The sequence below is a fragment of the Enoplosus armatus genome, chromosome 8, assembly GCF_043641665.1.
Source record: "Enoplosus armatus isolate fEnoArm2 chromosome 8, fEnoArm2.hap1, whole genome shotgun sequence".
Taxonomy (NCBI): domain Eukaryota; kingdom Metazoa; phylum Chordata; class Actinopteri; order Centrarchiformes; family Enoplosidae; genus Enoplosus; species Enoplosus armatus.
Genome location: NC_092187.1, coordinates 12,970,833 through 12,985,318, shown reverse-complemented (window position 1 = coordinate 12,985,318; position 14,486 = coordinate 12,970,833). Strand labels below are relative to the sequence as shown.

Sequence of the window (14,486 nt, the reverse complement as noted above, 5' to 3'; positions counted from 1 at the left end):
TGATGACGCAAAACTATTAATTATAGTGATGATTGACAGCTACCTGTGGCGCTCTCCAGGCTTCCTCCCCTCCCCGTAGCCCCGCCCCCTAACGTCCCCTCCCTGTAATGCTTTTTATCGGAGCGGAGTGTAGCAGACGACCAGCTCAGCCGTTTAAATGCAGCCGGGGCTGGCCAGCCCCACAACCTTGGTAATTTTAAGAGGATGCCCCGCGTTTTAACTTTTTCACCATTTTCCCTCATGCGCTTTTAAGCCTGAGGATACTGTTATGGTTTCGAAGAATGGAAACGGACGACGTGTCGGTTAGAGAGCAACTTTTCCACAACCGTGTCCGGGAGACCATCGTAAGTAACGCTGGGCTAATGGTCGGTTAATATGCATATGAGGGTCGCTTCTAACAATACAGTCAGCCACCTAACCAGTACGAGTTCGTTTGACTAGTTAAGAGTTACTGTTGCTATGATTCAGCGATTGTTCACCTCTCAAATTAAAGTTGTCAAAGTCTCATCTTTCAGCATTGAACATCAGTATCTGTAACTGTAAGTTTAACGTGACTTCAAGATTACGTTAATGTTTGAAATTCGCTTGTTCTGGCAGTTAGCTGAACTTCTGTACAGACGTTAAGCTAGCTAGTTAAGTTAATTGTTGCGCAGATGCAGCTGGTCATTTGGTAACTTAGCTTTACTGGTGTGGCACAGGAACACGAAGGAGCCTAACGTCACAGCATCTGGGGCTCTTCTGTTGAGTTTTTAACAACTTGGACCTCTTCTCAAATCTTCCTCTATCTGGTCGCTATGGTTTCGATCACCCTACTTCACATTTTCAGTTTTACTATACTGCTAATGATGCATTTTACTTGTGCAGTTCTTTTCCAGTGACTTCCTCTGTTTTGTGTAACACCACCAGCCTGTTGAACTTCAGACTTGCCAGAAAGATCAGTTCAGTTACAGCAAGGCACATGGACACTGACCTTTATCCCTAAAAAAAAAAAAGTACAATCAGATCTCACAGGTAGTTCATGAGCTTGGAGATATTGCTGATACCGTCTACCCAAAGGGACGATGTCAAACCACATATTTTCTGCTGCGTATTTTAGAATCAGTGGTTATCAATTTGTCCTGGTTTGCTCAACTGTTAATAGATAAGAAAAGCACTCAAAACTCAGATTGTACTAGCACTGTAAGAGAAGATGAGCCAGACTGTGCAGCTGTAGATTAGGCCAGCAAACGGATGTACATTTTTGGATGAATTATGTAATATAGAAATTAATAATCCCCAAGGGAGATCGAGTCAGTGCAACAGCAAAACAGAAATGATATCGTAGAATGAATGAACTAGTGATGCCAAAATATGTTTTTCAGAGTGGACATTTACATGTCATAGCAGCAAAACCGCAAGGATAACATCAACAATGACAGTATATATGTATTTATAGGTGTCCCAGTTTCAGGACTCTGATATTGTATTGGACACTTTATGGGACTGAACCATTGTTAGTGTTATTAGTTACACCTGTGCTTTTTCTGCTGTGAAAAAGGCCTGTTGCTTTAAATTGTAAAAACATCCAAAGCAGAATAATATGAAGCAATTTAAGGTGTTTTTGAAACTGACGCGGCTCCACAACACCAAAAGTGTCTTTCTACGTTTCTGCTTCCAAGTGGTACACTAGGATATTTCCAAATTAAAGTTATTAGGGACTAGTTTGGTCTGCCCACATGGGGTAACGCAGGCAGAGCTGATTACATCCTCTGGACAATACCATGACGTGCCCACATCTATTCTAATGCCCTTGTTTTGTCATTGTCCCTTTCACCTAAAGACCTAATGCTATTAGTCGACACCCCCTTCTTAAGCCACTGCCTGGCCTCGAGTCTCCAGCTTACCATCCCTTCTCAGTGCTCGCTCTCAGACTGCCTGCATCTCTGGTTATTAATGGCTTTAGGCCAAGCTTATCATTGGTCAGCTCATTTTGAAAAGAAGAATATGTGGCAGCAGTGTAAACACTGCAGTAGTATTTCACACATAACAAGCATGTTATACAGTCAAGGAAAGGTTCCTAGATAGCCCACAAATGTCTGCAAATCAGGTGTATTAAAACATTACTGTTCCCTTTGTATTATAAATAGCATCTCATTTAACCAAGCATCTTTTTGAAGGAAGATATTGGTGATTGCTGATCTAAACTTGCAAGCTGCAAACATTGAATATAGGGGAGATTTCTTATTATGGCTGAGCATCCAGAAACTGATCAGGCTAAAGGTCTTTTCAAACACATGGAACCCTTGTATCATGAATTGTTATAATCTGAGACAGAGATGGCCTATAAAACTACTTTGGGGATCCTGCTCCAGAGTCACAGGACATGCATATTGCGCCTGCAATAATCTCTCAGTGCTCAGAAGACAGACAGGCTCATTTACATAATAATAGTTCTCAGTACAATATATTGTTGGAGTAGAGACGAATGGTAAAATTCTGTGCCTGACTGGCATAAAAAACAGTACCATGTAAACATGCAACTCAAAATTCATGCGTTGGTCTAATGTGGCACACCACGTATTCTTTAAATGGATGACTAACAATATAACCAGCTAAACCATCTAGCAAATGTAACAAGGTTGATTATAAAGAAATTGTCTGCGTGAGTTTGTGTGAATGGTAGAGCCAAGAGTACACACCCCATAGCCCACACCCTGAGCCGGGAGGGATCAAGAAGGATCAATGATCAGCAGAATAAAAGTTCATGATAAGTAGAGAAATGGAACACCCAGCATCAGCACGCATTAAGATGTCAAGTCACCCTGAGAAAAGTTGTTAGAGTGCCATGTTATCTATAAAAGACATGGGTAGAAAATGTAATAGTACAAATGTGTGTTTAAGAATCACTAGGAGGAGTAGGAGTTTCGAGAGAAGGCAGAGAGACATAAATTATTTGTAATTTTGTTTGTTTTGAGGGTTGGATCAAATTAGCTTCTTAATTTGTTTATTTTTTAAGGAGAGACTGTATAATGGCTTTGTTGGAGGAAAAAATTCTAACCACGTTATCACGTTGTTTATTCATTTTTCTATTCTCAAGGACATCATTACCTCACTCTCATATCACTAAGCTATCAAACATTGGAGGATACATTCCAGTAAAATTATCAAAACATTTGACACAACATGCTGCAGCTGCCCACCTTCTTTTGGATTAGGATGGCTTTGCCCGTGCAACATTTAAAGTTATTTCTGGCTGTTGAATAAATCCTGAATAGGTCTTGCCTAATGTATCCTCTTACTTGTAAACAAAGGCTGTCACGCTTTGTCTGAACGTGTTTAGCTGGACAAGAGGCTAGTTGCCCCTGAAATAACACACTCTGAGGGAGTCCACTTGACATTTTGCAAGGATGTGCTGTGCCACTGCCAACCTCCAGTTCCTTTTGAATTATTATTACAGGAACTGAAAGGTTAGGCAAGATGCGAAAACATTTGAGCTTCATTGTTTTTTGAGTCAGCACAAAGATGTTTAGGTTACTCTGTGAATTTTAAAATGCTCCGAATGAACTCTGAGCCCTGGGACTTTGTGTTCAACACAAAGATGTCTCACTGGATGCTGAATTCCTTTTAATCTCTCTTCTCAGGGGCCTCCTATGTACTGCCAGCTCTCAACACGTGCCCCCACATACGTGGACCGAAAGGGTGTTATTCTGCCCCTCCACCTATTTCTCACCCAATACCCACCCTTTGTTCCCTGCTTTCCATTTTGTAGGATTAACCATAGCAAGCTCCTTGCCAAATTAGACTGCATTATTGAACTATTTTGCAGACTGAGCTGATTAGTTGCTATGTTCAGGCCATTGTTGTTTGTGTGATGCAGCTAGTATGTTACCAATGATCATTTCCACCTACACAGTAAAACACTGTATTTCTCAACAGATTAACTTTTATGTTAGTGTGAAATGCACTTTTCTAGCCATATGCAGCAATGCAGCATGTTAGGTAGGTCTATGTGTGACAAGATATGTTTGACTTTTTAAATTAGCTTTTTCCTGTAAAAAAATGTTGTGGCTGAGCCAAAGAGGCGGTAGCTGTGAAACAGTATTATAGATTCTGTGAAGCAGAAACACAACTGCTTGTGTGTTGTTGTTGATTTTTCTTCTATAAGATTTTGTTTCCATTCTAAAGTGGGTCAACATCTTGCACCTCCTCTAAGCAGACAGGAGGAGGGATGTATGCCCATACCCCAGACCCATTTGTTATTGTACCATATGTCCATATGTCCCAGTGATCCATTTTAAAGTACCCTTTTGTTATGAATTCAGAATAATAAAATTCACTGATGTAAATGCACGCTGTCTCACCATGAATAGTTCCTCTGCTCTGGGACTTTTTGTTGTTCTACTGTAGCATAACTTTCATGGAAACCTGATGCTTAAAAATAATGAATTATTAGGCTCTTTGTTCTTCCAAGGAACTCATTTTGCTAATTCTTTTTAAGAAACTGGTTTTGCACCAGTAAGTATGTTGCCACATTTCTGTCATTCTCCAGAGGGCTCTCTCTCTGTTTGTTGCTGTTGTTCCCTCAGGGACAAACTTCTAGTCCTACCCTCACTGGGCTCCCTCTGAGCTGCCAGGTGGAAATGTTTTGATCAATGCTCATGATTTGGCAATATCATTTCATTCATCTGTCAGTCCAACACTTTGGTGCACTGTTACTTTTGAATGGATTGAAATAAAACAGACGCAGAGTGTCTGCAATAAATATTTAGATCTAGAAGGGGTAATAGTAAGAATAGTAAAGCTGTTTTACTAATTTTTATCCATGGAACAACTTTGTTTTTTGATGTGAAATGAGCACTACAGTGTCATGTAGCAAGCTCAGCTATAGACTTATAGTCTTGTTTAGTATTTGTGTTGAAAAGTAGTGAGTGGATTGTTAAGATGGGCATGTATGTGGGACAGGAGCTGTCGGACTTTAACACTCACATGCTTAGTTTTCATTTCCACATGGCCCAGGAGCGTTCCTATTCATAGCACCTAATATGCTGTGGCAGAGCGGGAGTGCATGCATCCTCTGTCACTCACTCAAGTTTTCATTGTATTCTCATTCTTGAAGTACAAGTTTAGCATTGTACACAGATGTGTTTGGGATGTGTCTGTCAGTTTGTTTGCTGTGAAGTCTTTTTTTTTTCTTCTCCTGACAGGTCCACACAGTTATGACATATTTGAGTGTGTGTTTAAGCAATGACTGGATGTTTGTAGACTGTCCACCCTGCTGCACGGAGTGGACAGAAATAGAGTTTATGTGAAAGATGTGGAGATACATTTTAACTAAGATGTGTTTTTCATTAAATGTTCTCATGTTTTGTATAGGCCTAATGGTCATACAGTCTTTGGGGTGAAATGTTCAGAGCTTTGCCAGACAACAGATTACTGAGTGAACATAGGTTTAGCCTAAATTTGTCAGTAGATTTAGTGTAATGTCAGACGATGATCTTTACAGGCAGTATGGGGACTATCTGTCACTGGTATTAACCCTTCTTTCTTTTACTCCCCCTAATCCTTCCTACTTTATCACTGTCACCCATTTCGCTCTTTGTTGGAATAAAGTGGTAATCTTCAGACTCCATCTGTCTCTCTTGACCTTGGCGAAATGGTGAATGTTTTTGGCTGTTTGCATTTGTAGCAATGCACAGCCTCTTTTTGTTTATTTCTTGCTGTTTATCTGCACAACACAAAACAGAATATTTTATGAGGAACAAATATGTTGCAGCTGTGAAAGTATGCTTGCTCTCCTCTCTGTATGCCTTTTCTGTCTCTTCCGGATGTTTTTGGTATCTATGCTGCATATCCACCCCCACTTTTAAGACCTATCAGAATTTACTGAATCAGAGATAAGAGCCAACATAAAAATAAATAAATGTGTTGCTCATCATCAGTAGTTCTGGACAAAACAGGACAGTTTGTTTAAAGGGCTGCACTTTCTTTTTGCGATTAGCTGCTTAAACAAGAAATAACACCATCTCCTTTTATTAGCCATGTTCTCAAACTGTGCAAAATGGAAATGACGCGCATAAAATTCCTTTGTCTCTTCTGCAGATCTGCGTACTCCTGTTTACGTGCCTTTACATGGTGTCCTACCTCATACTTACCCACTTCAAGAAGACTGCAGAGTTTGTCACAGGTGAGTTTTAAAAAGTTACTCTCCTCCTTTTAATGTCAGCAACACACAGTCTGCTCTGTGAGAAACATTTCCATCAAAGGCTCACAGAGAAATGCCGGGAGGGGAATTGATGGTGTTGAGAAGCGTACTGATTACATAGGTGTTTTTGGATTTGTTTTCCACAGAGTATGTAGGCCACACTTTTCAAGCAAGCACAGGTATTGTTCAAACACTGCCCACTCTAAGTTGCATATATCTACACATTTATACATGGCTGCTTTTAAAAATAGCTGTTTTCTGTGTTTGCATACATGTACAGTAAATATAGCCCAAGTTTACACACAGCCTGTCAGGTTTGCAAATTCCAACCCAAGGCTCTGGACCTTGGCTGGAACAGTCCAGAGGTGCAGAAGGCGTGTTATGCAACATGTAACCACCTCTTCAGGCAGTATCCCTGTGGATCGGGGTGGTGAAGACTGTTACTACAAGATAAACATGTTTGTAACTTAAGGCCCCTCTGTTTGGATGAAAAACATCTCAAAGGAGATCTTTTTTCAACTCGCATAGTACTGGACAACCAACATCATGAAACTGGCTCAATTTGTCATTTATCTGAGTTACTGGCTTTTAGTTTTGACAGTAACAAAAATATGTTTTGGTCAACACAGTATTGGCAAATAACAACTTTGTAGCTGACAAACAACCATTTGCATAAGTGCAACATACCTCCATGTATTTGGATCTACAATATGTTCTCTATTATTAAAACTAATAAAATGTTTAAAGTTCTGCCGTGTGACTAGGCTGATAACAAATACATCCAATAACTTGCCACTATTAGAAGCAGATGTAGGATGTCCAACTACCCAGGTCCCTCTGCTTCGCTGTGGCTGGGCTGGGTTGGAACCTGGGGGATGGCCAACTCTCTTTTTTCCTAATTTCTTTAGGGGAGGAAACCTGCTATGCATTAACCGAGTACTGTAGATGTTGCATCAACAATAGCAGAACAGTTGTGCCCTGTAGCTAAATGACGATTGTGCAATCTGCTCAACAACAGAGTTGTTTTTTTACATTAAGGAGTCAAGAACTGGTTTTTGCCCCTCAGGCTTTACCTCATTATTAAACAGCTGTGCCAACATTTGCACAGGAAGAAGTTACAGTATCATGTACTGTGGTGTACATTACTTAGCCAAGTACAGCAATTCATACAGTATAGTTTTAGAGATCTATAGCATGTTGCATGATACTCAATAGGTCTTTTGGAATTTGATTGTGTACAGTAACATTTACAGATTGGTCCCTTTGTTATTCTTAATGCTCCACTCTTTGCAGTTTCCTACCCATAGTAATTCGGTTTTTACTAGAGTCCTGGTCTTGCTTGAACAGAATGTTCCTAACATGCTCGTCCCCCACTCACTCCCCACTCTGAGGCCAGTGAGACTTTTGCTTTTTTCATCCTCGTGTGGACTGCTTCTGTTACAGCTTTCCCCTATGTATATACAGTATACACACAGACACACACTGTCCCAGACAGCTTTTACCTTTCTTATGACCACACAGACTTGTTGTCTATTAACATTTCAGCACTTTATCTGATTGCACTCAGACTGACCTGTGTTTAAGCCTTCCTGAGTTACAAAGTTAATTATAGTATTAATAGTATTTTTAAAGTATAAAAAATAATTTGCTTATGTCTATAGCAACTTACCCTAGTTGAATGTAGAATGTTGAATGTTTTTACAGATGTAAAAACAAATAGAAATATGAATCTCTTTCGTGATAGATGTAATCCTTCTTTCTCTACTCTGTTTCAGATGATATTGAAGATGCCACCGTCAACAAAATTTCGTAAGTGTAAACCTCTATGATTAATGATTAGCTGACCCACAGCAATCTGTTCTCAATCACTCACTTTGATTAGTGTCAGTGTGAATGATTTAGCAGATACCTTAGTCAACGTGACATGTGTGGTGGCCTGAAGCCATTTGGCTATAGATTTATTGCCCTGTCTTGTGTGCGACTGTGTGTTCATGTGGTTGTCTGTTGGGATGGGGCCACGTCAGTGTCACACTGCCCTTTGTCCCTACACGCTGGCACTGTATTAGCTTATCCCGGGCCACCCTAGTGTTTCACCTAGGCTGTGCTGTGAGGCTGATGCACACAACACACAAACACAAATGTCACCTCACTGATAGCCTGTCTTTCTCCTTCTCCCAGGCTGTGGTTGTGTACGTTCACCCTGTCTGTCGCAGTGTGTGCTGTGCTCCTTCTCCCCATCTCCATTCTGTCCAATGAGGTGCTGCTTACCTTCCCACAGAGCTACTACATGCAGTGGCTCAATGGATCTCTTATCCACGGTACATCTTAATGCTTTTATTAGTCAACAACACCAAACAGTTGATAATAATAGAAAACAACAGAGGGCATTACTGTCTGAAACTTGATTTAATGAGGATCACTGGTAATAACCTCTAAATCAATAGACTACAGTCCTGTGTCCAAACAGATCATTATTATGGATAGAGTGGCTGTCACCTTGCTGTGTGCATTTTTGGGGTTTTCAAAAAATCAAACCCTCCAACTCCAATTGAAAACAATGTTGTTGTTTAGTCAATTGATCAACTCAGATGTCAAGTAAATAGTTATGAAGCCCAATAGTAAACCAGGCCTGTTGTGTCGTTTCATGTGAGAAACATTTTGATGATAGTCTCAGTTTTTCACATTTTTTATTTGAGCACATGTGACTTGGTAGCCAGTCTTGTTATGCTACACTGCTTGGCTGGACTATACCTCACAGTGGTTGACAATGGTACTGCCAAAATGCTTCACTGCTATTTTAACCCTCATGAATGTTTACACTGAAAACTAACATTTGGAACATTTCTCTTGTCAGGCTTGTGGAACCTAGTTTTCCTTTTCTCCAATTTGTCCCTGGTCTTCCTCATGCCCTTTGCCTACTTCTTCACGGAGTCTGAGGGATTTGCAGGGTCCAAAAAGGTACAGGTTTTGGCATCCCCTCACAAATGGCACCTCTAGACTCCAAAACCATTCAATTATAACTTACCTGTAAATTGACAGCATCTGTGTGTGAACCTGTTGATCATAGAGTATCTGTTGTGTTTGTGTAGGGGGTTATGGCACGAGTGTATGAAGCCGTTGTGCTGCTGTTGCTGCTGGCTCTGCTTGTGCTGGGCATTGTGTGGGTGGCATCAGCCCTCCTCCACGACAACATAGCCAGGAAGAGCCTCTATGGTGAGTCACATGCATTATTATACCTGAAGATCCCCCAATGACAGCTATAATTAATATAGTTGCTTATACTCTCCTTCCCTGAATTTCAGACCTGTGGGAGTATTACCTTCCCTACCTGTACTCGGGCATCTCACTGTTTGGAGTGTTGCTGCTTTTGTGTAAGTATATCTCAATCACAATTGCGTGAGCAGCTAAAAACTGTATCATATGACATCTGCATATGTGGTGGAAATTGCCTGCGAACACTCAGCACTCATGAAATGATATATAAAATACTGACTGGTTGAAGGTTAAGATATATTGTACAATACAGGAGACCTTACCTTGATACAAAAGGCAGAGGGAAGTGTCTCCCCAGAGGAAGAATAAAGTTTCACAGTGAAATGCAATTGGTTCTCTGCCCACAGTTAAACAACAAACAACCACTTAAAAGAAGCCATGATCTGTTAACAAGAACATTTGGTTACACTTAACATGATGTCTTCACAGCCCCTTATACAGGGCCTCAACTACAGGCGTTCCAGAGACTTATTATAAGGTTATTAAAGTGAAGAAATTATAAAACTAATGATTCATGCTATTTTACTTTCACACACATCACCATCTGTGTGTTTCTCTCCTCAGTGTGCACTCCCTTTGGGTTGTCCCGAATGTTCAGTGTAACTGGCAGCCTATTGGTCAAACCACGGGTGAGTCACAGAATAAAACGCTTCCCTACTTCACAGTAGCCTTTACATCAACAGTTGTCTTGTGGTTGTGAACTGTAGTTTTTTGATTGATGTCTCTTCTCCCCCTCAGCTGTTGGAAGATGTAGAAGATACTTTGAGCTGCACCACATTTGAGGAAGACTCGCTCTCCAGGAAACTGAACTGTGAGTGCGTCACTATGAGCACACTCCTTTGCCATTTTCTGATGATTCCGTTTGACTGACTTTTTGTCTCTATCATGTGTTGTTGTCTGATTTTGAAGGTGGCAGCACGTCATGCTGGGTCAAGCTGAACATTGAGGCGATGAAAAAAGAGTACCAAACAGTCCGGAGCAAGCGCATCGCCCTAGGTAAGATTGATTGAACAGGCTGCTCTCTGCTGGGCTTCTCTCACATTGATTACATTGAATAGTCATTTGTTGCTGTACACTCATTGTTTGTGCTTTTCTCTTTTTTTCTTCTGGCTTTCCTCACAGAAATGCGTAGGAAAGCGTCCCCATGGCAGCGAAACTTGGGCTATCCACTGGCCATGCTTGCTCTACTCGCACTGACGGTACATGCTTATTTATTCATATATTCTCACAGGCTGTTTTTAACTCTTATTTATTAACACGGATGGTTGTTTTATTGTTACTGTTCATGTCTCTTCAGGTGATGTGTGTACTGATGGTTTGTTTCAATGTGTTGGAGTTGCTCCTGGATGAGACGGCTCTGCCCAGAGGAATGGAGGTAAGGATTTAGCCAGAAGGAACTTGGGAACATTTGCTCAGTGTGCAACAGCCAGTCTCCTGTGTACTACATGTGATTGTTATTTTTGTGTCTATTTTAGGACCCACACCTGGGGATGGCCTCCTTCTCCATGTTCGGCTCACTGGGCGCTGCAGTTCAAGTAGTCCTTATCCTGTATCCTTTATCCCTGTGTGTGTGCACACAGAGTTAACTTATGTTCATTTGGCTGTGACTCAATCACTTACAGACTGTCCTTGGTATTTGACCAGTATGTGATCTTGCCTCTTGCAGTTTATATTCATACATTAAAAAATGTTGATAATTTACTTTTTAATTTTACTGTAAGTATGTTAGACTTCTTTCCAGTGTTGTCCTTAAAATTAATTTCAGCTATCTGATGGTGTCCTCAGTGGTGGGCTTCTATAGTTCTCCTCTCTTCACTGGCCTCCTGCCTCGTGCACAAGACACGAACCTCACACAGGTATCTGATGGCTAACCTTTTACGTGCATCTTATCTCACCAGATCTCGCAGTGAAATACAACCAGAAGCTTGTGATGTTCTGTGTTTACTCCTTGTGGTAACCTCTACATTTCTGTTCATTTCAGATAATTGCAAACTGCGTTTCACTGCTTATCCTGAGCTCAGCACTGCCAGTCTTTTCACGCACACTTGGTAAGGACATAGCATAAATTATATAAATTCTGCATTTTAGCAAAGACTACAGCCATGTCCCAGTTCCATGCACACTAATTATTTTTATTAGTATGTGTAGAAAACATAAAAACATATTAAAACCATTGGGAAAACATTCTGCTCTTTCTCTTTGAAGTTGCATAGATTTCTTGTATAATAACTGCAAAAATATTATACTTGGACAATTGTTATGTAGCACGTAATGTGTACAATTAGTATGTAGTACGGAATTGGGACACAGCATCTAGTATGTAAAGTCAAGAGTTGCTGAATCAACATTTTACTTGTAGTTTCAGTAATGCCCACTAGAGGGCGTTTGTATGTCATGAATACTGCTGCTGCAGGTGAGGCCTGGCTTCAGCAGTTCATTCACAAGTAAAACATTTTCTTTTGCTTGTATTCCATTGTGTTAGGGATCACACGCTTCGATCTACTGGGAGACTTTGGTCGGTATAACTGGCTCGGGAACTTCTACATCGTCTTCCTGTACAACATGCTGTTTGCTGGTCTCACCTCTGCCTCCCTGATTAAGACCGTCACCTGGGCAGTACAGAGAGAGCTCATCCGTGCCTTTGGTCAGTCTGCTTTCATTTTTGTACTTTTAAGTTAGGTGAAAGTATTTTGTATGAGTATCTTTTTGTGTCTGTGGGATTGTGTTGTGCTGAAATTCATTGCACTTGGGTAGCTGTGTCATACGTTTTCCCACCTTTGGCCCCATTTCCCTGTGGGCTGGTCTCTCTTCCTCAGATAGAAAGAATACAATTCTTTCAGGAAAGTGTAAAGGGACAAGAGGAGAGTCGGGTTCCCTTGGGGACCTTCAGGCACACCGCCCTAGACCCCTCACAGCACACACGCCCTCTACCCCTCCACCCAACACAAACAAGCGTTCAGAGCATGGACACGCCAAACACACACACACGCAATCCCCTTCCTCACAGTACAGATAGCATCTCTGCACCATGGCAGCTCTCCTGCACTTTCCCATTGCCTCCCAACTCACTTTTGTTCTGTGATTGATAGACTTTAATTTGACCTAAATCACTATTTTTCTTAGCTTTGCAAGTTTTAGTGCTCCACCTTGTGATTGTGCTGTTGTGATCCTTTCTTTTCTTTCTTTGCAGGTCTCCACAGACTGCCTTTAACTGTGTCACGCTCCACCGTCCCCTTCAGACTCCTCCTGGCCAGTGGACTGTCCAAAATCCAGTGACTTCTCCTCCTCGCCACTGCCTTTCCCTAACCTTTTTAGAAACTGAGCCACTTCAAATGTGCACCAATTGGATTAAAGGCATTTGCAATTCAGTCCCTTTGCCTGTTGGTACATGGGTCGGGTCGTCCCGTGTGAAGAGACTGGAGCAGGTGTCGAGTCTGTCTGCTGTCCAGTGGGAGCTCTGCCTGAAGGTGTGTTTAATGACCAATATATCAGGGTCCCATTTTGTGCAGTTATTTGACTGCAAGGACAAATATTGGTATAAGCAGTTAGCTGAGTCATGGTTGCGACTGGAACAAGGGCAAAAGGGATTTAAGCCTGGTGCCTGATGAAAAGAGGATCCAGTGGATAGCTGTTGCTCTGTTGACACATGTGAAAGTCAGCAGAGTTATTTTGAAATATTACATTGTAGCTGTGACATCATTTCCTCTTCCTGCTCCAGGTTGATTGAGTGCTCTCTCTTTCTCCACAGCTTCCCCATGCTTTCCTCTCTTAGGTTGCACCACTATTTTTAAGATTGGGAATCTTGCTTCCAATGCGTTTGGGAGTCCAGTCTGTCCCAGTGTTAGTTTGGTTAATGAGAGGAAGTTGTTATTGGGAGCAAATAGGATACAGAGTACCTTGTCTATCTATGGATCCGCAGGTTACACAGTGAATGTGAGACTGAGGTAATAGTTTCAGTGTTGGAGCTCTTTTACAAACCCTGTTAACTAGCAGAACTAAGAGCATTTTCTCTGGTGATTTACCATTTGAGCAGGGTTTTTACTTTTGTAGCTAACAGTAAGCTTACGAAGTCTGAGGATTACTCATTGATTTACAAAAATACACAAAAAAGAAAGCTTTACACTTTGTCTTATGCAAGACCTTTGAATGCCATGTGACACTCACTTGGAGGAATTTCTGCCTTTGACCTATCAAACTGTGAATTATTAAGAATCTCTGTGGAGAAGTGCAATATTTTGTAAGTAAAAGTACACTTTTTAACTTTACCAAAAGTAATTTTAAAAATGTCTGTATACTTTCTATTGATTTTCTGTGAAGTATTATTTTCATCTCATTCCTCTTTGTTGGACATTAGGTGAACAGTTTCATAATGTTTTCAAAAAGCAAATGTGACTCTCAATCCATGCAATCTTTTCCAATGTCAGTTTTTATATTTTGATAACTGAAATTCTATTATGTTTATCAGCTGTATCTCATCATCGTCAATGTGTTGGTGGCTATGTGTCACCGTTTGCCTTTGCTGCTGTATCAGCAGGTTATTAGCTGTAAGTTTGACCAGCAGGGGGAAGTGTCTCTCACACACAACACCAGCCTCTGTGTTGTGTATGAGTCTCTCTCTCTCTGGTTAGTTATTAATATGTATTAATATGGAGCACTCTGAGGTTTAGTTTTTTCACTTTATCTGGGAATTTTCTTTTGGTTTTTGGGAACACAAAGTTTATAATGTACTGTTTTTATCATTATTTATGGGCATCTATACTTCACATGTTGACTTTTAGGATTTTTAACAGGTGTTAAAAATGTTGACTGTGATGCAGTTGGGACAAAAAAAACTTTAGAGTTGTTCTCAAAGATAAAAAAAATAGTGCGTTTATTGTTTACTTTTGAAATGCTCTAATTTTTCAGGTTCTCTAAACTGAATTTTTAACCATCATTGTTTTATGAGCAGAAAGAAATAAAACTCATCTTGTGTTTTTAAATTCTTTGTGTCCTTTTGGATGCACATCAAGGTGACTTTTACTGTAAGCTGTTT

General features: G+C 40.7%; 1 protein-coding gene across 2 annotated transcripts; it reads left to right on the top strand.

The window, feature by feature from the left end:
* Window positions 1-281: 281 nt before the first annotated feature.
* On the top strand, window positions 282-12,730 carry lmbr1l (limb development membrane protein 1-like). Of its 2 annotated transcripts, none has more exons than XM_070911217.1 (17): window positions 282-344; window positions 6,079-6,163; window positions 7,957-7,990; window positions 8,360-8,499; window positions 9,036-9,139; window positions 9,271-9,394; window positions 9,484-9,552; window positions 10,019-10,083; window positions 10,193-10,265; window positions 10,364-10,450; window positions 10,577-10,653; window positions 10,752-10,829; window positions 10,930-11,003; window positions 11,220-11,310; window positions 11,436-11,502; window positions 11,937-12,098; window positions 12,645-12,730. In XM_070911217.1, the coding sequence occupies exons 1-17, from the start codon at window positions 282-284 to the stop codon at window positions 12,728-12,730; spliced, it is 1,479 nt and encodes a 492-aa protein (XP_070767318.1). The 2 variants fall into 2 exon arrangements, with proteins under 2 accessions (XP_070767318.1, XP_070767320.1); XM_070911219.1 differs by having other exon boundaries at window positions 10,193-10,269; window positions 10,371-10,450.
* Window positions 12,731-14,486: the final 1,756 nt, after the last annotated feature.